General features: G+C 36.9%; 1 protein-coding gene across 5 annotated transcripts in view; it reads left to right on the forward strand.

The window, feature by feature from the left end:
* The window catches only part of LOC145681081 (uncharacterized), a 118493-nt gene that overhangs the window by 21234 nt on the left and 73439 nt on the right, over positions 1 to 23820 (forward strand). For 3 of the 5 annotated variants that reach the window (XM_081752449.1, XM_081752451.1, XM_081752450.1), the window contains exons 3-4: positions 5775 to 7511; positions 19933 to 20208. In XM_081752449.1, the coding sequence (XP_081608575.1) occupies positions 5775 to 7511; positions 19933 to 20208 (2013 nt within the window). The remainder of the gene's footprint in view (positions 1 to 5774; positions 7512 to 19932; positions 20209 to 23820) is intronic. The other 2 variants (XM_081752452.1, XM_081752453.1) reach the window with 1 other exon arrangement.

Consider the following 23820-nt stretch of genomic DNA (forward strand, 5'->3'; position numbering starts at 1 on the left):
ATTGCGGGATTCCTATTGGACCAATAGATGAATTTTGGCCCTCCACTGAAACTACAACTTAATACTCTTCATGCTATTGCGATTATGTTACTAAGTACACTCGTTTCTCTACAATAAAACTTTTAATTTGACATGTTTTTCAGTTTTTCGAGCAATCCGAGAGGAGGGCAGCCATTTTGGAAGGCTGTATATCAAAGGAAAATTTTTTTTCAGCAAAAAAAAAAAAAAAAATATTGGTCTAATAACATTGCATGTAGATCCCATATATATATATATAAAAATAAAATAAATGCTAAGCGGTTAGCATGCGCGCCTTTGGCGCGGGAGACCCGGGTTCGATTCCCGGCGGAAGCTCATGTGGTTCGGATTACACGTTACTCAGTAGGTCCACGTCTCATATAGCCTCGCTGCTGAACGGGACGTAAAACTCAAAAATCAATCAATCAATCAAAAAAATAAATGAAATCTGAGACTATGATGGGGACCAATTGTGGTTTGCCTGGACGATTTGAAATGGAATCGGTCACAAATTTTAATCTATGAACCGTGGTGGCTCAGTTTTAGAGCGTTCACCTTTGTTGCGTGGGTCCTTGATTCGATCCCAGCTCGTGCCAAGTGAAGTTTGTGGTGGACAAACAGTGTGCGTGGGTTTCCTCGGGGTTTTCCCTTCTCTCCCACTCTTTTCGTCCTACCACTTTATTAATTTCTCATTATCACCTCTCCTTTAGCCTAGCAGGCATAACCGTGGTGCGTAAAACTGAAAGATTTCATTTTCATAATTTTCATCTATTTATAACATTCTTGAAGAAAGTTATCAGTAATAGTCTCTTTTCGGACAGCAAAAATGAACAGTAAAGTTAACACAAGAAGAAAACAACATAAACCTATTTAATTGAATGTGATCCTTTGTTAAAAATTAGTGCGAAATTCACGAATGTCGCAGGTTTGTAGCTTTTACGTTGTAGAATATTTTCTTGAAATGTAATTCATTAGACTGAATGTGCTTTTGTTGCAAATGAAAGCACTAAATTCTCGAATATGGCACATCCGTAGTTGTGCCGTTGTAGAGTCTTGTATTGCAGTTCATTAGCGTTTTAAGAGTTGATTATAAGTCAGGATAGAGTACATACGAGACTTTGGCACTCGAACCTACCTTTCCCAAGTAATACGAAATTGTACGTAAGTAAAAATATAAAAAAAATGCGCATTTGCGGTTATAGCATTGGCCAACGATATATAAGGCATCACACCACCGCCACATGATGGACCATTGTAAACTAAAATTCCAGACCAGTTTCTCTCCTTATGAGAATTTTCTTGAAACAGAAAAGAAAAGAAAACACAATTTCGATTCAGAACTAAGAAATGAACTAGTTCGTTACAGTGCTCTTTTATCTGTCATTGTGGACGCGGCGACACTGCACTAAAGTTTGCCTGTACAGACAATTACTGCCTCGAAGCTACTGTAGTGTTATTTGGAGGCGTTCTTGACCACATGTATTAGTAGGGTGAAATAGGAAACAGAAGGCTTTGCTTAAATTAGAAATAAGAAATGGAAAACAACCTTACAACAGATTAGAACTCTCAACCTTCAAGTTAGTAGACCAGCGCAGTAACCATTTGCACTGCTGAGACCGACACCATTGTTCACTTTAGTTGTGCTGGATTATGTGCGATAAGAAAATATAGTTGTTTTGTTTTCCACTTTAGTTACGAACGAGCGGTTGTGTGGGGGTGGTGTGACTTAAATTATTGAAGAAAGATAAATATCTTGATTAGATGCACTTCGTAGTCAGTCAGCAGAAAGCAAGCTCCCAAATTTCACAACTACCTACGGCAAGAACGTATATACTATAACTTACTATGTCAAAAGCCGTATCATGTTCCATAATTTTGTTACGTTCATGATTAGTTTTTGTATCAAGAAACACATGTTCTTATATAGATATAGATATATTTTAGATGAGTTCGAACCCATGATAGGAAGGGAACGCGTGCATTCAAGTCTGACTTATTCTCCATTACAACAGCTGCACTCGCTTTCTGTCATAATACGTGGAAGAATCAGAAACTAGGTTACAAGGCCGGTATTTCTGGAGCTTCGTCTGTTATAGAGGAATGGGAGGTGTGCAGTAATTTTAATACTTGGAATTGGCAACTGTGTATAGTTTCATCCAGCCGCCACTTAAGGCGCTAGTTGTGGGTAAACACAAATGGCGACTCGTTTGGAAACTGATCTCGCGAAGAAGTCCGCTCAGTTATTCGATTTCTGTTGGCGAAACATGTGACCGCTGCTAAAATTCACTGTCGGCTAGTAGAGGTTTATGGAGAGACTGTAATGCCTCGGCAGCATGTCACAGAAATGTTGTCGAAAGTTTGCAACTGGTACAGAAAACGTTACCGACAAGGAACGCAGGAGCCGACTCAGCACGACTATTCTCGCAATTGAAGAAGCACCTAGGAGTCCGTTGCTTCGCTTCAGACGAGGAGGTGACACACTTCGTGACGACGTGGCTGAACACGCAAGGATAAGATTATTTTTATCAGGAGGCAATCTTCAAACTCATCTCCCGATAAGTGTCGAAACCGTTATGGAGACTATCGAAAAAATAACCTAATGTATATACTGCCTGTTGGCTGTATTGGTTGTATGAAATAATATATACATCTTTTACTACAGGCTTTGTAACCTTTCTGATCACCCCTAGTAATAATATATCCTCTAAATGGTTGGGCCATCTGCCTGCAATATGCAAGCTTTTATCTTTTTACACCATTGCTTATGTCTGTTTTCTACTGCCAACTGTGATATATGCCTATTATTTTCCTTCATATAAGGGAGTATAAATAAATTTCCCTGCAGAGAGACTTGAGGAAATTTGAGAAGTCACAAGCTCATTTCTGGCACTTAGTGTCTGCATCTAAGATGTACTGAAATGAATATTTTTCTAACAGTGACACACATACTCCTTAACAATGATACACATGGTCCAAACAGTGACACACACACTACTTGTAAGATAATTTAAAAAAAAATGCGGCCTGCAGATCAACGTCGCTGAATGAAAATTTAAAAACGGAAATAGAATTCATGTTTAATTTTGGAAGATACAGATACGAAGGTACAGATCGGCACAACTATTATTTTTGCACACTAGGAATTGTGGATACTATTAAAAAAAATTAAAAGATAGACATTCTGCAACTTTCTAAAATGTCGTAAAAGTTAAAGTACATTGAGAAAATTTATTTGAAACTTATGATGATATTCCGTGGTAACTAAGAAAAATTTTCATCAAATCATAGTAATTAATACTTCGATCAAGAGGATGTGCAGATATGTTTTTGTGACTTCATTAATAGATATGTTTTGGCATGAGAAAATGTACTATCAAAATTGGAGATGTGAAACAATGAAATAATTACTTCAAGTTTGGCAAAATATTTATCGGAAGGAGCCCAGGAAATTTCTTGAATTAAGATTTCTTTTCTTTCTTTCTTTTTTTTTTCATTTCTTTTCTTTTTTTTTCATAAATCGAGGTCTCAACTAAATAAATAAATGAATATGTAACGAATTGTTTTACATAGTACCAGGAATCGATTCCTCAACACCGAGTGAAATAACTTAATATGATATGGGGTGAAATCGTTGAAAATTTTAAAAGCAAACAGAAAAAAATAAACAACAATACGAGGACTGTCCAGTCCCAGACGTTTTGGCCTATCGCGACAGTGGGCGGGGGATAGGCACTATCTTATTGTCAGAACGTTGCCACAGTCAGTGCGCATCCAGTTGTGGTAGCGTGAGGACTGTGAAGAGTTACTGTGCTTTCTGTGACGTGTTATAATAGAAAATGTGCGCTGCAATAGAAAATCCTGCCTCTTGTGAGATGCGTTCTGTGATTAGGTTTTTGTTGGCAAAAAGCCACAAGTCAATTGAAATCCATCGCCAACTGTGTGAAGTATACGGACATGGAATAATGAGTGTTGTTTATTCACGACAATGCACATCCACACACGGCCAAGCGTACTCGAGAGCACTAGGATGGTTTTGGATGGGAGGGTGTTCAATCACCTACCGTGCAGCCCGGATTTGGCGCCGAGCGACTATCACCCCTTCCCAGTGATGAACACTGGCTCGCTGCACAACGCTTTGATACTGACGCCGAACTGCATGCCGGTGTAAGCTAGTGGTTGAAATCGCAGGCGGAAAGTTTCCACCGCTACAGTGTTGAAAAACTTGTGCCATGGTATGATAAGTGCCTTAAATTGCATGGCGATTATCTGGAGAAATAGCTTAAGAGCGTACCTTTCAAATATATATAATACAATTCGGTTTGTTCATTGTTACTTTCTGGACAGTCATCGTAACACTAAATTTGTTTTTCATTTGTTCACTGAAAAAAACCAACAAATGAATCGTAATTCTCATTATACAACTTTACATTTAGTAACTTCTTTTTATTTCACATGTCTACTACACATAGTAATTGGTAACAACGCACTCGTTTACCGTCTCATAGCCGGATAATAGAAAACTGTTACTGAAATATTATTATTTTTTTTTAAACAAAGGAAAATATTTTTCTTTTCTTCATTAAATCTTCTTACCGTGTGAAAACGTGTCCTATCCGAACAAACTCTGAAATTGAAAACAAAAAGCACGGCGCTCGAAATGTAACCTCAGCGTACTGTTAGGAAGCAAAATAGGTAATTTTTAAAATACTGAAATATGTTTATCAGAAAAGTAAGTACCAAGATAATGTTATTTGTTATTTTATTATGTAATAAATAAATGAGTTGTTATTAGAAGGGAGAATCAAAAAGGAAGATTAATATTGAATTTATTCCTAAAGACACTGGAGTACAAATATGAAATTGTAGTATATTATGTATATGGTATCATTCGTCACTGGCGTTCAAACATATATAATCGAGTGAGCAATTGTTCCATGCAAAATATATTCGCTTCAAAGTTGTGAGTCAGGTAACCGAATTTCTTATTCCGCTGCTTCAGATGTGTTAAAACGTTATCATCTGATGTTTTGCTTTATATCTGATGATAATGCGATTCTAACGTTAAGATGTAGTGTGTTCGGCTCATATTTGGAACCCGTATTGCTGGTATTACCACAGCTTGCTCTACGAAATCCTTATTTTCTTGTACTTCGCATTCCAACCTTGGCAGGCTAGGAAACCAACTATTCCACAGATTGGATAGCACGTGATCTGACAGTTAGAGAGGGTCGGCGTGACTATTCTGTGGGCATCAGCTTGTGGGTCCAAAAAATATGATAGTCAGAGGGGGCTAGATCATGACTGTACAGAAGGTGTTTGAGCTTATACAAATAGTGGTCTTCCAGTCTTTTCTTCTGTCACATTAGTTCTCCTGCTGGGAAATACGCGATATCACACACGTTTACACGCGGTTGTTTACGTATTATCACATTTTATCCTTAATCCTTTATCAGTTTTTGATAACTATCTGTTTATTTCCCATGGGACACAATAATCGAATGGCACTAAGCATCTAAAATTTTGTGTAATGTTTCAGTTGCTGTGCCATGTTTTGACTAACCTAGTCACCAGAAGAAAAAAAACCTGCTGCTACTCTGGTGGCTGGCAGGAGTATTACACCTTGAAACCTACTACATATAAAACTTACAACTACACACAAGCAAATTACTGAATTGTACAGCTATATTCACCTTACTTTTTAATTCTCCCTTGTATGTTATATTACGTTAATGTGCATTTAATTTCATTGATTTCAGGTAATTCCCCGGAAGTGAATTGTCCCACCACCACTTCAACACAGGACTCTGGAATGGAATCCGTTAGTCCGTTCATGTTCACTGCTGTTTCACCTTGTTTGTCTTCAGATACAAATAACCAGCGTACTACTAGAAGAAGATTGGTTTTTAATGATACAACTAAAACAGTCTCAGCATTGCCATCGTTTCCAATATCTTCGTGTAGCGTGTCGCAAATACTAAACGAACACAATTACCAAATGAAGGGAAACAATGAGAGTAATAATCCTTGCCCAAATTTAGATTTAGCACAGTTGAAATTAAGCTCTGACACTATTTCAAATTCTTCTTCTAATCACACGTTTACTAGTAATATTAGTAGATATAGTACTGGTCAGATGGAGGCGGGTAAAAAAATTGGGAGTAATTCGTTAAGTATTTTGGCTCCAGCTAGGTTTATTCCTCCGTTTCAGGGAGACAGCACCAAATCACCAGATTCCATCGTCTCGTCGTTTTCTTCGCAAAATTTCTCAGTTCCTGCAACTACAAACAGCGGTTATTTGTTTGGAAAATATGCTAGTTTAAATACTACTAAAAGTGATTCTTCCATATTGGTAGACAGCCTTGCAAAGAAGCCGGATGACAGTTGTACTTCATGCCAATCAATAACTGTTTCAGATACATTAGTCAAGAATAGTGTAATAGCTTCGAGCAGTGCAAAACAGCACAATATTAGCACAACTAACAGTGCAGTAGATACGAGCTGCACCAGTTCTAATCTGAAAAACACTCCTACTGAAAAGACAGATATATCCTGGCCAAAATTTTCAATTTTTTCTCAGGATATGTCATCAAAATCTAATAATCCGATTGTAACATCAAGTTGTGCTGTGTTCGGCTCAATATTTGGAACCCCTGTTGCTAGTACTACCACAGTTTGCTGTACGAAATCCTTATTTTCTTGTGCTTCGAATTCCAATCTTGGCAAACCGGTAAGCAACACAGATCAAATAGCACGTGACCTGACACTTAGGGAGGGTCGACTTAACTCTTCCGTGGGCTTCAGCTTATTTGGCAACTCTGCAACAGCGAATGACAAATTATTAGGCACTAATCCAGTGTCAGCTGCTAACACTAATGCAAGCGAAATAACAGCATATAGTTTATTTCCAAACAGTGCAGCGTCTAGTTCAAGCTTATTCGGCAAAAGTTCGAGTAACTTGTTCTCTTCAGACTCGTCAGGAGTTGGTTTATTTGGAAAAAATGTATCGTCTTCACCATCACTAAGTGTATTTGGCGAAAACACTTCCTCAGCTTCACTTTTTAGTTCATCATTTTGTACGAATAACTATAAGTTTAACTTCAGCTCACCAATAACTGCTACAACTTCGGCTAATGGAAATAACACTAGCTCTTCTTTTCCGTTTGGAGCCAATGACTATAGTTTATTTGGCAAAAGCTCTTCACCTGTTTCTGTCTTTGGGTCTCATTTACCATCAACTACTACTGCAGGTAGTGAGTTTGCATCTAGTCCTGTAACAACGACAAGCTTTAGTTTCTATCAATTTGACCAGGGTACGGGAAATCGCCCTTTTAAAAGATCTATCAGAAGATTTGCCAATGCATATGCTCACAGCAGTTCAGATTTTTCGTCCAGAAACAAGCCTGCTAGTGAAAGTACTTCGACCACTCAAGGAGTTGAAACTAGTACTTCTCAAGCTTTATCAGCTGATCATCCACAGCCTAGGGAAGAAAATGGTAAGTTTTATTTTCCCATATCCAGAAGTAAAGTGTGTTCAACCTTGAGTCGTGTGAATATTTTATGCCGTATAAAGTACGAGTGAATATTTTATCTCGTAGTTTACTTTAGGTTTGGTTTCTCAAAATAACTTTTAAAAATACTGTTTTCTCTTCTCACGCTTATGTTATCCTTTCACATCCTGGTCATATACTACCAATCATATTTTGGCTTGTTTTGTACATAACGTGGTAAGCAGGATTGCTAATACTAATGAAATTGTCCTATTTTACATTACATGCTGTTGTATCATATGCACTCCATCTGTTAGTTAAAAAAATATTATATCGTGAAATGTACTTAAATCAAGACAATATTAGGAATAAGTGTTTCATAAATTGTACAGTAATAGTACGGTGAACTACCTGTTTTTACTTAAGAGTGCACTATATTGTTAAATTCAGTATTAAAATGCTTGCTAGGTTGTAGGATCGTAACTTAGATTCCAAATTCTCTGTGATGATTTGGGTTTATGATTAAGAGTACCATGACCAATATGCTTTTTTTCTTCTCCCGTTGAAGTACTTTTGTTTCCTTTCATTGCGTTGATATTCCTGAGTGTGAATCCTGGTTACACCTTGTGGACTTTCTAGTGGTGATCGTATGGATTTCTTGTATTATGTTTCTTCACATTATAGTATCAATTAGTTCGTAAGCAATAATTAGTTTTTACTGAAGGACACATTCAATAACAGTTAATGGTAAGGCTTTGCAAAGTTATTCTGTGCCTTAATACATTTGAAAATTCATCGCCTTGGGTACAAAAAGCATTCACTAAAGGTCAAACTTAAGGCTTTATAATCTCACTCTACTCTGTTGCTTAAAGATTTCTGAAGGTTCATTCCCATTTGTACAAAAAGTATTCATTAAAAGTTAAACGCAGGCAACTTACGGTATCCGAAAGTGTAGTTTGTGCAAAGTGTATTAACTAAAAATTAAACATGGGGCTTTACAAAGTCATTTCATGGTTTGAGATGTGTGAAGGTTCATCCCCATTTGTAGAGAAACTTTTCGATTTTTATCCGTTCCTATTTCTTTCCAACTATTAACAGATAAAGATTAGGGGGACGGAGTGGCTCAGTGGTAGAGCGTTCATATCTTGTTCCTGGGATCCTTGGTTCGATCCCAGCTCGTGTTAAGTGAGCTTTGTGGTGGACAACACAGTATGCGTGGATTTTCTAGGGGTTCTCCCGTTTCCTCCCATTTTCTTCATTCCACCATTTCATTCATTTCTCATCATCACAGTTTCCTTTACCCTAGCCAGCATAATCATGGGACGTAAAACTTTAAAATTCCATTTCATTTAACAGTTAAAAGTTAGGTTAATATTATTTCCCTGTACTTTATTCTTTTGGTCAGTGTTTTGTTCACTTCACTTCCTGTGAAGTTTTTCGTTCTGAATTTGCGTAGAAAAAAAGAGATAGGTTTATGAATTGATAAAGAAATCTATATATATAAAAGAGAACGCACAAAATCCTTTGTCCGCTCATCACGCTAATACGGCTGAACCGATTTCTTTCATTTTTGGGGGGTTGTTAGGATTTGGACCCTAGATGGTTTTTATCATATCACTTTAATTTTCAATTAGCAGTGTCTTGAGATAATTGACCAATCAGGTGTTCATACGTAGAAAAAATCCTTTGTCCGCTCATCACGCTAATACGGTTGAACCGATTTCTTTCATTTTTGGGGGGTTGTTAGGATTTGGACCCTAGATGGTTTTTATCATATCACTTTAATTTTCAATTACCAGTGTCTTGAGATAATTGACCATTCAGGTGTCCATACGTACAAATCCTTTGTTATTAGTTCATCATATAAAAATAAACGTACTTATATGCAACCCGCATGACCCTGTGACTCGGCGGGTTAACATAAATGACAGGCGCTATAAATCACTTGAAAGCGAAAAAGTAAAAATTATCTAAGTAACAAAGTTTATTGCGTTCCGGGATGACCGCAGCGAAGCGGGGCGGGTTGGGGTGACCGCAGCGAAGCGGGGCGGGTTAACATAAATGACAGGCGATATAATGTTAACATTAGTGCAATCTTCTATGGTTTTTATCATATCACTTGAAAGCGAAAAAGTAAAAATTATCTAAGTAACAAAGTTTATTGCGTTCCGGGGTGACCGCAGCGAAGCGGGGTGAACGCTGCTAGTAAATTTATACAATGTTATTATTGTTGTTTTGTAGATTCAGAATTGGGGCATGTATCAATCAGATCTAATCGAGCTGAGCCAAAGGACATGTATGGGAGAAATCCTTATGCGCAGTTCTCGAAAGAAAAATCTGAAATAATTTAACCTTTGTTCTAACATGGAAATTGATGCTATGCGAAAATTACACTCATACAAATGTGAAATTGATACTTAAAAAAATATACGCCGATCAGGCTTTTGATCATAATACTAGCAAGACTACAATACATAATATGTATGCGACATATAACCTAAAATTATCAGTAGTTCTTGAACTAATTCAGGAGTAAGAAAATATATTCAACAATAATGTATTCAATAATAAAAGTAAGAAGGAACATTCAACAAAACAGAATATATTGAACGTCAAGAAAAAACCTGACAGTAAGAAAAAGATTTTGCAATAAGGAAAAGAATTGGAAAATAAGAAAAGTGAATCCGACTTACTGTTTGTCATATGCTCTGAACTACAAGAGAAAACAAGTAGGTTCCCTTAGTGGTGTAATATAGCGAGATATATCCTTCCTTGGGTAGTTCTGCCTAAATTATTTGGTAGTGAACTTTTGTAACATCATTATTATATATTTGAAACAATATTTTGAGAACTTCATTTTCAAAAGTGGTAAAATTACTGCTATGAACATACTATACGTATTTCCAATATGTAAGGTAGAATTCCAGAAGTAAGTACTAGTTAATGACAATTGAGCTAGCTGAGTGGTGTAGTTCGCACCTCTGGTGCCAGAGGCACCTAGTTCATTCCCGTCCATGCAAGTTTGAGATGGAGAACATCGTATCGTATCCGTAGGTTTTATCGGAGTTCCCTCATTTCCTCCCTCTTCTCATTCCATTAGTTCATTATCATTCACTTTCATTAATCATCCGTCTCCTTTAGCCTAAAAGACATAATGTAAGGAATATTTAAAAAAAAAATATTCCTTATATTAAGTGCATATTAATTTCTAAATCGTAAAATGCTCTGGTGTTATTATTCCTGACTTTCTGACTCGATTAGGATCCGGCGAAAAGACCTTCCGTATTTGATGAGGGCGCTATGTGAGTTGTGGTAGGGATACGGCAGAGAATGGGGTATTGATCGATAACGGTATACGTGTTATTTTGAGTAGTCGCAATGGCGTGGCGCGGTGAGCATCGTGCGTTCGTTGTGGCGGAGTTTATTCGCTGTAATTACTACTAGGCGGACATTCCGCATTTGGTTCGGACTTGGCCGACATGATTCTGTTCTGGATAGAAAAACTATTTAGGTTTGGGTATAAAACTCAATTCTGTACTGAGAAAAAAATCGCCTGGTCGATTTCGGACCGTAATAACGCCGGTAAATGTGGCGCCTGTAAGAGCGTCCATTCAGCAATCTCCAAAGCGTTCAGCAGTTAAACAGTTCCCCCAGGCGATTTTTTTTCTTGCAGTGCAGAACCTGTTGCTGTCGCATCGGCACAGTATGCCGGAGAGCCCGGATTCGAGTCCCGATCCAGTTAATCACTTTTTCATTCTCTTTACGTTATAGAATTCACATCTGCAGAAGAGCTGGGGTGTTAATTAAAAAATGTTTCCTGTTTCATTAGTATGTATGGAGTGACGATAGTTTAGTTACATTTTGTAAGTTCAACCTGTATTAAGGGGAGAACATTTTACAACGGAAACAAATACGTGTACAGAATTCCGGTTAGCATAGATTTCACCACTTTTCTTTTATCTGCTCTGAATTCCACAGCACATTAATTGGTAATCCGAACCTTAAATGCTGTGAAGTGCAGTGCATCATGCTACATTGAAGTTGAAGCATCTTCTGTTAAGCTTTTCTTTTTCTTATTTGTTTGTTCTTAATTTATAATTGAGACCAACGACGGTTCTTTGTTTTTCACAGCGGACCGTATGAAGTTCAAAAGTATATAACAAATTACTAAAATTTGAACAATATTGTATAATATAATCAGATCAACGTGCAAACTCGACGAGGAAAGACAGTTATAATGTTATTACAGTTGTAGGTATTGCGCACGCACACGCTGGCTGTGCGCGTAGACAATATGACCAATTAGCTCATTGTAATTATTTCATCAGAGGGAAATGATACAAATCTCCCGCGCGGAGGTTGTTTTGTGTATAACATTTTATCAAAATCGATTAAACCTTTTTAGTATGATGATGTAACCTAAAGGTACACTTGATTTTATTTATACAGACTTTTTAATTCTTTGAGGAAGTTAAGATTTCCTTTAAAAGACATATGGTAAAATTTCTTCTTACTTGACTTTTCGATGAAATTTAAGTCAGAACTGAATATTCTTATACAATGATCTTGCATTTTTCGTCAAATTAGCAATGTGTTGTACGTAAATCTTTAGTCGGAATGATGTATTTCCTTTTGTGTGATAGTATACTTAAATAATATGTGGATAGAACAAGTGAATCCTGAAGCGAAAGCAGAAAATGAATTCACTACAAAATAGTGGAAGCATAATTCCAGTAATTAACAAACAAAAGTACAATACGAGCTTTCGCTAAATACTTCGTCATGTAGATAGGGAAAGAAGTAGAGAGAAAAGAAGGTATCTTAATAGAGGGGAAGAAGTAAAGAGAAGAGAGATCTTAGTAGATGGGAAAAAGAAGAGATATTAATATAGAAAAAGAAGTAGGAAGAAAAGGAGAGATACCTGTAGAGGGAAGAAGTAGGGAGAAAAGAACGAATCTTAATAGAGGGGGAAGAAGTAGGAAGAAGAGGAGAAATTTTAAAGAACATAAGAGGGGAAAAAAACTATGAAGCGTCCAGATGGGTGCCATATTTAAATGCAAGTAGCTTAGTGTTCCCTTTATAGCATGTATGATTATTTTTCAATGTTCTAGTAATACCCGTAATATGGACTATAAATAACAAATGTAATTAAATGCATTGTATATTAAATTAAAATTTTCTATTTAGTAATGTACCCAGTAAATTCTCAGGTGTTCGTATTCACGTCGTAGTATAGAATAGAAATTATTCATTCATTCATTTGACAGAGTAGACTGCAAGCGGGAGAGAGAGATCTGGGAGGATAATTTTGCCATCAGTTTTCGTCTGATCTGTATTGCATTAGATAAATATCCTATTAAGGCGGCAGACTACTAAATATTTTTGAAAAACTAATAATTTTTTCTTTTTCCCATTTTTCGTAAGTGGAAAGAGGTAATAAAATGTAACTTACTACAATAATAGATAATGTTATTCTACACCCGAAAATACGAATCGGAAGAATTTTCAGTGTTGCCATCCATAGAAATTACAGTGTGACCAGAATTTGAATTACTCAAAAATCTAGGTAAAGGCAGCGACTAGAAAAATGAACTCAACGGTAATTGATGACTTATCATGCTGTCTACCTTTCTTGTTTACTACTTTTTAAATAACATTTCTATTTGTTTTATAAAACTTACATTAATTATTACAAAATAAATAAGTTATTACAAAATAAGTAGAAACATTTTTTAAAAAGTAGTAAACAAGAAAGGTAGACAGCATGATAAGTCATCAATTACCGTTGAGTTCATTTTTCTAGTCGCTGCCTTTATCTAGATTTTTAAGTAATTCAAATTCTGGTCACACTGTAATTTCTATGGATGACAACACTGAAAATTCTTCCGATTCGTATTTTCGGGTGTAGAATAACATTATCTATTATTGTAGTAAGTTGCATTTTATTACCTCTTTCCACTTACGAAAAACGGGCAAAAAAAAAATTATTAGTTTTTCAAAAATATTTAGTAGTCTACCCCCTTGATTGATTTCTTCAGTGCGTGACAATTACAAGGAACACATATTCACTCATAACTTTTGTGAATATGATCCGTAATCTGTATGTATATACAGATAATAAACCAGCTTTATCATCAAAAGATAGCGAGGATTCCCCCGCCATGCAAAGAAGCAGGATGTGAGAGATTAGCAGAGATCATGCTGTCGATGAGTGTGTTAAGGGGAGCCAGGAGTATGGTTGCCCATTCTTCCGTAAGTGGAATTTGATAGCCTGGAGGGTCTGAGGTGGTGGTTTCCTCTATGCAGCTCATCTTCTGACTAAATGGTCCAAATGGATGAATCGAGTTGCGGGATGAGACATAGTGCACCAGATAGAGAATGTAAAAATATGTGTATATGCAAAGTTATAGCGGCTGAGCGCCATAAGAAACGGAGGGAGAGGGGATCAAAGTTGGTGGGAGTAAGGCTATGCAATGTTATACATCAAATATACTGTTGAATCATGAATATAGTGAAAGATAGACAATGCAAACTGTGGTAGTCCCACATATTGGCAAAAGAAGAATGGGCAGAGTAGATCACGAACCTCCGCCACCATCTTGAAGTCCACTGTTTTGAAATTTTTTGAAGTGGAAAGGTAGTCATGTGATATATCAGTTAGAGCCAGCATGTGTACTCAAAAAGTCAATTATGAACTTTAGTGGTCATTCGTTATCTGTACTTATTTGGAAGATTTAGGAGCATCTTCCCCAAAGTAAAGTTCGGGTAGGAAAATTTTTGTCCACGAACTTTCACGTCGAAAATGGCCTGAAACAAGGAGATGCGTTGTCGCCATTATTATTTAACTTTGTGCTGGAATACGCCATAAGGAAAATCAAAGATAGCAACCAGGGCCTAGAGTTGAACGGCATTCACCAGGTTATGGCATATGCTGATGATGTAAATTTAATAGGGGATGATAGAAGAACAGTAGAAATAAATGCAGATATCTTATTAAACGCTTGCAGGGACATGGGTTTAGAAGTAAATGCAGAGAAAACTAAATACATGGAAGTGCGTCGGGACCGTAATACGGCAAATTGTGAAGGCGTTAAAATATTAAATAATACTTTTGATAAAGTAGATAGTTTCAAATATCTAGAATCAATATTAACAGACGAAAATCATATTCACGAAGAAATTAAATGTCGACTAAAAACAGGGAATTCGTGTTATTATTCGGTTCAAAACCTGCTGTTGTTGCGAATTCTGTCGAGGAATTTGAAGTTTAATATGTACAAAACGATAATCATGCCTGTTGTTCTGTATGGTTGTGAAACATGGTCACTTACTCTGAGGGAAGAACATAGACTGAAAGTATTTGAGAACAAGATCTGAGATGAATATTCGGACCCAAGAGGACCGGGAATGGGGAATGGCGGGAACTTCATAACGAGGAACTACATAAGTTATATGGTTTACCCAACATTGTTAGGGTCATGTCTAGGAGGCTTAGGGGGCGGGTCATGTAGGTAGAATGGAAGAAAGTAGAGACGCTTTCAAAGTCTTGACTGAAAAACCAATCGGAAAACGACCATTAGGAAGACCTAGGCACAGATGGGAGGACAATATTAAGATGGATCTCGCAGAGATTGGAATACAAAGTAGAAACTGGATGCAGTTAGCAAAGGATAGAAGTCAGTGGAGAGCTTTTGTGCACGCGGCATTGAACTTCCTGGTTCCATAGGCCATAGAGTTATTAGTTAGTTAGGAGCATCTTCATAGTCATTTAAACATATGTAAGTTAAACATATCTACAAGCCGAAAAAACTAACAGCGAAATTTAATATCTAACAGTGAAATTTGATAATAATAATGTAACAATATATAACTTAGATATCAAATTTCACTGTTAGTTTTCTTGTCTTGTAGATATTTGTAACATACATGTGTTTTCGTGATAATCCAAACTTTCAGCATATGAGTATCAGTCTCCTACATTTTCATAAATAACTATAAAGATGCTCCTAAACCTTCCAAATAAGTACAGGTAACGACCACTAAAGTTTATAATTGACTTTTTGAGATAATGTTGGCCCTAATTGATATATCACATGACTACATTTCTATTTCAAAAATATCACAGATTTCAGAATGGCGGATTTCAAGATGGCGGCAGAGGTTCATGATCTACTCTGTCCACTCGTCTTTTGCCAATATGTGAAACTACCACCGTTTGCATTGTCTATCTTTCACTATTTTCACGATTCAGCAGTTTATTTGCTGTATTTCTATAACAGCATAGCCCTTCTTTCACCAACTTTGACCCCTCCCCCTCCGTTTGTTATGGCGCTCAGCCGTTGTAACTTCGCACATATGCATATTTTCACATCCTCTGTCAGGTGCACTATGTCTTATCTCGCAACTCGATTCATGCATTTAGACCCTTTACTTGTGAGAGCATCTTAGTCATGTTCGATGCGATCAAGATTTGGGAAATATATTGGCTAATCGATACGGTTGATATTCCTACTGTCCGGTGTCTTTGTAACTTGGATAGATCTGTTTTGGCGTGTGTCATCATTTATGTAAAGAAAGTCAGGACACACTGCACTACAGAAAATAACAGATCCTCTCAGGGCCGTGGTAAAATACTAACGGATTCTGCGTTCTCTACCTAATGAATCCTGCGTCGAAAATGTGCAATATTGGTCTTCCATTTCTCAGTATATGCACCCATGCCTAAGTCCAGGTCCCCATAACTGTTATATTCACGGTTGTGCTGTGAGTGACGTTCTCCTATTTTCTCCATACCATATGATGTCCAGAATCACTTTTCACGCAGAATCATGATATGTATGGGAACACAGTGAACTTTCTTCCTTCCGTATATACACGGTGTTTCAAAACAACACCGACAACATTTGGGAGATGATTCCTCACACCAAGATAAGACGAAAACTATAGACCAACCTGGGTGCACAAATATTTCCTTTCGGAGTTAAAGGCTGCCGAAAACATGAAAAAATGAACTTTAAAGGTCCATAGCTCCAAAATTATGGGACCTACCGTAGTCGAGTCAAGACTTCACTTAGGAAGTAATATGTGCTCTATCCAAAAATCTATATTTCAGAATTCTAAGGTACTCACGCAACAACTTTTATAGAGGGAGTTTGGCTATGGGCATATAATTTGAAGTACTCAAAAACTACCTTTAAAAAAATTGTTGCGGAAGTACCGCAGGATTCTGAAACCTGGATATTTGAATAGAGCACATATCATTTCCTAAATAAAGACTTGACTACGGCAGGGCCCATAGTATTGAAGTTATAGGCCTTTAAAAGTTATTTTTTTTCTTCATATTTTCGGCAGCTTATAACTCCGATCCGTCTTATCTTGGTGTGAGGAATCACCTCCCAAACCTTGTCGGTGTTGTTTTGAAACACCCTGTATACACCCCGTCAAGGGGCAGTGAAAACCATTGTCTTCCACATTTTTAGTTGCAATATTTTTGTCGCATTGTACACTTTCATGTTCTATGTCTGTAATGGGAAGTGACTGGGTTTTATGAGCTAATGTATTATTTACAATATGATAGTATTTTCTGTGGCTAAGCTGATATTTTTATTAAAATCAACTTTTTAACATTTTATTCATTGACTTAAGATATAATTATTACCTTAATTGGAGTTCTGGAGTTGGTCAGGTTTTCGAAGACAAATAGACCTGCGGCATATTATGCAGGATGTGTGAAAAAAGAAGAAACAAAAGACAATTGAGGCGGGCCGTAGGCCGGGAGTGCACAAACAAGAGGGAGTGCACAAACAATACAGTAATTAGTTTTGATATTTAGTTGGAAATGACGGGCCCGTCTCTTAAAAACTTGTCAGTCAGTTTCTTTCCCACTTTCTGATTATCTATAATACTTATCTTCTTTCTCTCACTTAATTGCTTTGCTATGCAACTTGCCTATTTTCAAATTTTTCTCCAGACCCACTTTTGGAAAGCACTTAATCGTTTTCCATCGCATTCGTAGTATACATGTTGATACTCTGTTCTGTACATGCTGAAACTTTTGATTAGTTCTTTTACGGGGTCAATTTTAAGTCACCATCGTTTTATTGTACTTGTAATTATATATATATATATATTGTTGGACGAATATTAGTTTTGTATTTAGATTCTACAACAAAAGCCATATCATCTGTAAAGCGAATACACTTAACCACTCCTTCCTCTTTTGCAGATTCTTCGCTTTTTTTTAAAAAAAAAAGATTAATAAATATTAAGTAATAATAAATATTAAGTAAGCTTAATGAGAGACTGTCGAACTATTCTTTCAGTTATACATTCATTTAATCATTTCTTTCTCTGCCCATATTTAAATTTCTTAATTTATTTTGACACATACCTTCCGTTCACTATTCGCATCGTGTCTAGCGGGCTCATATTCAGCACAGTGTTCATAGGTTCTTTCTCCTGGTGGTATAGCGTCTCGAATAGAAACTGATTTTAGTCGTTTGGTAGAAGGGAATTGTATCCTGAAGTCTTTAGCCGAAATGGCGACGAAGGACCTTCAGGACAGTGACGGGTGGTTCAGTATTGTAGAGTAAGTCCCTCTTTGTTGCTGACTACGATCTTATTACTAGGATTATCTACTGAAACCCGTTCGTTAACCATTAATATATGATGAAAGAAATGTTTAATTGTAGTATATAATGACATACATCCTTGTTCAGGTACAGGAGAAATAATGGTTCCATGTTCTTTTCCTCGTCGCAGGAAAACGTTGAAAGATTGTATTGCGCAGTCACTACCCGTGCTAACAAGATCAACGTGCTATCATACAGTTCCTCACTGCTGAAGGGATTTCAACTAGCTGAAGTGTTTCTTCGGATGAGGAACATGTATGGGGGGGGGGGGGGGAAGCATGAATGTTTTGAAAACAACAGTGGTCGATTGTTCAAGAATGTTTCGGGAAGGATGCGTAGGAACAAGTGATGATACCGTATTGGTAAGGCCCATATTGTGATTACTGAGGAGAATTGTGAAGATAGACACCTGGACGTTCGATCCATAGCAGAGGAATTTAACATGAGTAGAGGCACGAGTTTCTCGCAATGCGCGATAAAACGAAATGTCAGAATTAAGTAGTTTTCAGTTTCTTGACGTATTATGATATTCTGTGTATATTTTCATTGGTTTCCGTTGCGCGATAAAACGCGAAATTTCTAACAATACGCGAAATTTTAAAAATAAGTTTTCGTTTTCCGCTGACAGAACGGCAAAACGTGGCATGAATTATGCATTTTGAGTGAATCAGACACGGGTATAGAGAACATGTTGCGCGTTAGGTCGCAAACTTCCCTACTCATATTACGTTTAATTACTAATTTTCCTTCAGTTTGATTCAAGAAATATAATTTTCTATAAGTGAAATATTCAGTGTATTTTGTTTTTAGGTGATTAGTGGTTTATTTCTGTAGAATCTAGGAATAAAAGGAACAATTGTAAAAGTGTCAGGGAATATCTTTTCCACAAGAGCTATAAAATGCGTAATTTTATTTGGAAAATGCTACAAAACGCGAAATATGAAAAACGAAACGCGAAAATTTGAAATTCTTAGTGCGAAAAACTTGTGCCCCTAAACATGAGTTATCAACAGAAGTTTCACTCAGCTGATGAGGTGAAGGTTGTCCGTCAGTGTTCGATCACCGGCCTTTCAAATTTTACGCGGACAGTATTCGTAGTTTGGTCACATTTTAACTCGTATGGTGACTGCTGAAGCACAATTGCTATGATATACTAATGAATACCTTTACATGGTTACCTATACATTTAGTATAAAGGGTAGCTAAATCGAATTGTGCTCTTGCAGATGTCTTCAAACGGGTTTCAGTTGAACACATCATGTATGTTGACAGACTTAGTCCGTCACGTTCATGTGGTAAGCGTTGAAGTCTGCCACATGTTACATGAGTCAAACCTTACCATGCATCCAGCTCAAACTTACTCTAAATCAGGAAAGATAAAACGGAATTAACGTAAACATCATACGTATTTACCTTCTCAGACACTCCATTTCCTTTTCAGTCATTTCTTTCCAACTTCCTTTTGCCCTTTCTCTGTATACCTTGAAGGCGATTTATCATAGCAGTTTTTACATTACAAAGAAGTGCAGTAAAACCTGTGCGAGTTGGGATCTCTGATCCATCAGAATATCTGCGGATCCATGTAAGAGTTGCATACATTCTTATTATTATTCTATAAATTGGGCATTTTATATGGGACCAAGGACAGCTGACTTAAGCAGGTTTCACTGTACCTCATGTTAAAAATATTCGAATTCCACTAACGTGGAACTCTCTTGATGGTTTTGAGCATGGTTACATTTAATACTGTATATCGAAATGAATAATTGCGAGATAATTTAAATGTCCCATTCCAGGGTCGCCTGCAGAAAATAAGATGTCTAATGTTGGTGGTACTCACATTACAAAGTATATGGCTTGTCCAAGCTTTGATATGTCTAATGTCCTCTCAAGATTTCAGTGCATTACAATTATGAGTGAATACAAAGACAAATCCTTTGAAGAACTTAGACATGAAGATTACTTGATAACACCACCAGAAAGAAAAGAAAATATTATTTTGTCAAATGGCTTTGGATTTGGATTTAGAATCACTCCAAATGTTCATCGAGCCGTTCCAACGTTTGGAAAAGGTAAAACAGAAAACTCTTATTAGTAATTAATACTTTTGCACAGAAAGTTTTGTACAAAGCATGTTTTCTCAAGTGCAAGTTCGTTCCCATTTTTGCTCTAGCAACTTAGTTGTTTGTTTAGCAAGTTCATGTATTTTAATTGGAGTTGGGTTTTGATGGATCTGCGTGCAAGGGAGGTTAGAACAAAGGAATCTGACGTGGAAATTAAGATGAACGGTTGTTAGATTGGCATGTTTTTTATAATTACAGAAGATAATACAGTAGGCGCACTTTAATCTGGCATTCTGCGGTTCAGTACATTCTGTACTCCGGCAACAATCGAGCCGCTTGCTTTTTTTTTTTTTTTTTTTTTCGAGTAGATTCGGATATTTGTCCTGACTGCCATGTCGCTTCACTTTTCTAGTTCGCTTAGTGTTTATCGGGATTGGTTTCATTTCAGTACATTGTTTCGTTTTTTCTAGTGTTACGTATAATGTCTCCACAATATTACAACTGGGTGTCCTGTAAAATATTTTCTAAGGTCTTGCACGAGTTCAAGAACTAATAAAACTAATAAGCGTAAGATGTAACTCTCACTGTACAGCCAAAACTAAAGATAATTGATTGTCTAGAGTGATTTATCTTCGATATTTTCGTTAAAACTATATTAATGTCGATAATCTGGCAAAATCTGTAATCGTAATCGAGTACCCCTGTGGTCCCGAACATACCGGATTAAAGAACTATTGTACACTGGAATACATAACTTTGAAACTACTCGTCGTCAGAGTATATATAGAGGAGAATAATAAAAAGAGAGAGAGAAAATTAGTGAAAACTACTCGAATTACGATTTGGCTAATAGTATGTGTGAGAGTGAAGCTCAAGAGTTGTCAGATTTACCATATAGCACCTGTGACCTGTTCTTCATGACTTCAAGTATACCTAGATACTCTGCTCAGGGGTGCCCGAAGTGTTTACGGCGCAGTTCTTTGTCACAGCTATCTTTTACCTGTCAGAACTCAATGCTGTCGCTATCACTCTAATCAATAGGTGTCTTGTGTGTGTTAGTTAGCCATTATACAGATGGTTATCAGCATAATGGAAAATTATGATTAGCAACACGTAAGATGTGTGAGATGGCAATATGAGGATGCGTTTCCAGCGCCTGGTTGTTAGTAATTCGTTAGATTATCGCCTGCAGTGCGTCAGACGAGATAAAATTAAGGCATATGGTGAAACGTACAAATGGAAAATGGAAGGCATCTCTTGAGTTTCAAAGAGACAATTGTGAGTGCGCGATGAGTTGGTGCAAGTATATCAAGGTGAGCAGTGTATTAGGGTGTCATTGTTCAAGGTTATGACGGTCTGCATAATTCGTGGCAAAACATCATCGAAAGCTAGTAATAGGCAAAAGAAAAGTCTTTGCAATAGGGATCACCGAGCATTGAAGAAGACTTGCACCAAGGACTGTAAGACGAATGCGTCAAACATGACTCCCGAACTCAACCAGCATCTGGAGCAATATTGCGACAGTCTCAGACCGATGAAAGTTGCCTTCTGAACGTCCGCGGTCGGTTGTAATTTCCAAACATAATTACCGCCAATTGCGCTTCAACACGAACAAAATGGAACCGATATATGCAACGAAGACGGTGCGGATAAATCCTCTTTCATCTTATTTCCAACAACAGGGCGTGTTTATTTATACCGGAGGTTCAAAAAAACCGTATGTTCCGAATTCTCTCGTCTGTACCGTGAAAGATGGCGACTGGGATACTATGGGTAGCAGTTTTCCTGGTATCCCGTGGTCCTGCGATTACGCTCACAGAATGCATTACTGCCAATGGTTATGTGGACACTGGGTCTCCACCTGCATCATATAGTCCAGATGATATTTCTCCAAGATAACAATGCGGAATACACCAATTCAGATTGAGGTGTGACAGCATGAACATCCGGATAAACTACACCTTCCCTCCTCATACTTCAACATTATTTAGGGTTTCCAGACGTCTATTTTGTACGGACAGTTGTATTGTAAAACTTTTGTCCGTGTTCGTATCATACTCTTTTAAAAGTGACAAAATGTCCGTATTTTTGTTGTCGCCTCGGAAAATAGATGTACTAGTCCCTTCCAGCTGCACCGATTACACATTCATCAAGAAAAATAGCAGCAGTTTTGTACTTTTTGGTTTAAAGATGCACGTAAGAAACCGACTATTCTCTGTGAAAGAACTACAGCGGCCTGTGGGATGAGTTTACGAATTGTGCAGAGAATTATTAGCGAAAAGAAAAGGTCGCTTAGTGAAACTGGAAATACATTATTTCGATCCTCGTAGAGGAAGTTTCGTGTTGAAAAGCTAATCGCAGATATATATTGACTTGAGGACTTCTAGCTCTTATGAATGTTCTATTTCAGAATATAACATGTAATGAAGCAACTATCATTTAAGTTTACAGAAAAGAAAAAAAAAAAATCAGTTTCTTGTGTGTTTAAATAACAAACAAATTAATTGATCTGTTTTAACTTTGAGAATACTAATTTTATGCTCGTAGAGTTATAATTTCAATGTTAATCTTTTTATGTAGTGGTTTGCTTTTAACTGATTTCACAAATTTTCACGAAAATTTAAATTGTCCGCGTTTTTGTATCAGAAATCTGGCAACCCTAATGTTACTGATCACTTGTGATCAGTTCAGGGGCTCAGACATCTGCAAAGCTATTCTTCTCCATGTACACTAACGGAACTGAATGCTACATTGCTTGAAAAATGGTGCAATATTCCTTTGGAAACCATACATGACTTATATGCCTCTATTCTGCGACGAATTAGAGCTGTTCTGTAGGTTAAGGATGGTCCGTAGCACTAACGCCTATTAAGCAGGTAAGGTGCATTTCCAGTATTTTGATAACCATCTGTAATTACAGATTGCTGTTTATCACAACCGGGGAGAAATATAAGATTATCAAAAAAACAATTTTAAATTCTACAGTAGAAAAGTAAAAAAGAATACGAAGAAGAAACTGATTTTTTAAGATGTATTTTTTGTGCAAATTTCTGCCAATGCTATTGTACATTGCATGCTTGATCTTGCATGAATTGATGTTACCAGAACTTGGCACACCGTTGTATCTTGCTTCTTCCCGCCACAATGAGTTTTCTGCTGCCAGCTGTAGCGAATGAATAAAAGAATCACATGATTTATTGGGATCTCAGGAAATATTCGTTTCCCGTAGGTTTCTGTCTATTACCTAATTCTTATCGTTTCAAGTAGTATCAGGTGGTAATTTCAGAGATTCAAGTTGTTCAACGTTTGTCAGAAAGAAACATATGCAAATAATATTTTCCATAGTGTTTACGCTGCGTTTTTGTTGAAACAGTGTAGTTGAACTTTATCCCAGCTGGTGAAAAAGATATAATTCAGTCACTCAGCAATAATATATATATATATATATATATATACAGATAGATAGATAAAGATAGAAAGTCTGAGGTCAGAGCTTTCCAGACGACGCGAAAGATTGACATGATGTGGTGTAAATGGGTACTGCAATGTGTAAAAGGCTCTCCTTTGAAAACTCTTAGTCCTTGCATTTTCTAGTACATACTTCATCATTTCTGAGTAGAT

Source organism: Thermobia domestica, chromosome 3, assembly GCF_964235325.1.
Source record: "Thermobia domestica chromosome 3, izTheDome1.hap1.1, whole genome shotgun sequence".
Classification (NCBI taxonomy): domain Eukaryota; kingdom Metazoa; phylum Arthropoda; class Insecta; order Zygentoma; family Lepismatidae; genus Thermobia; species Thermobia domestica.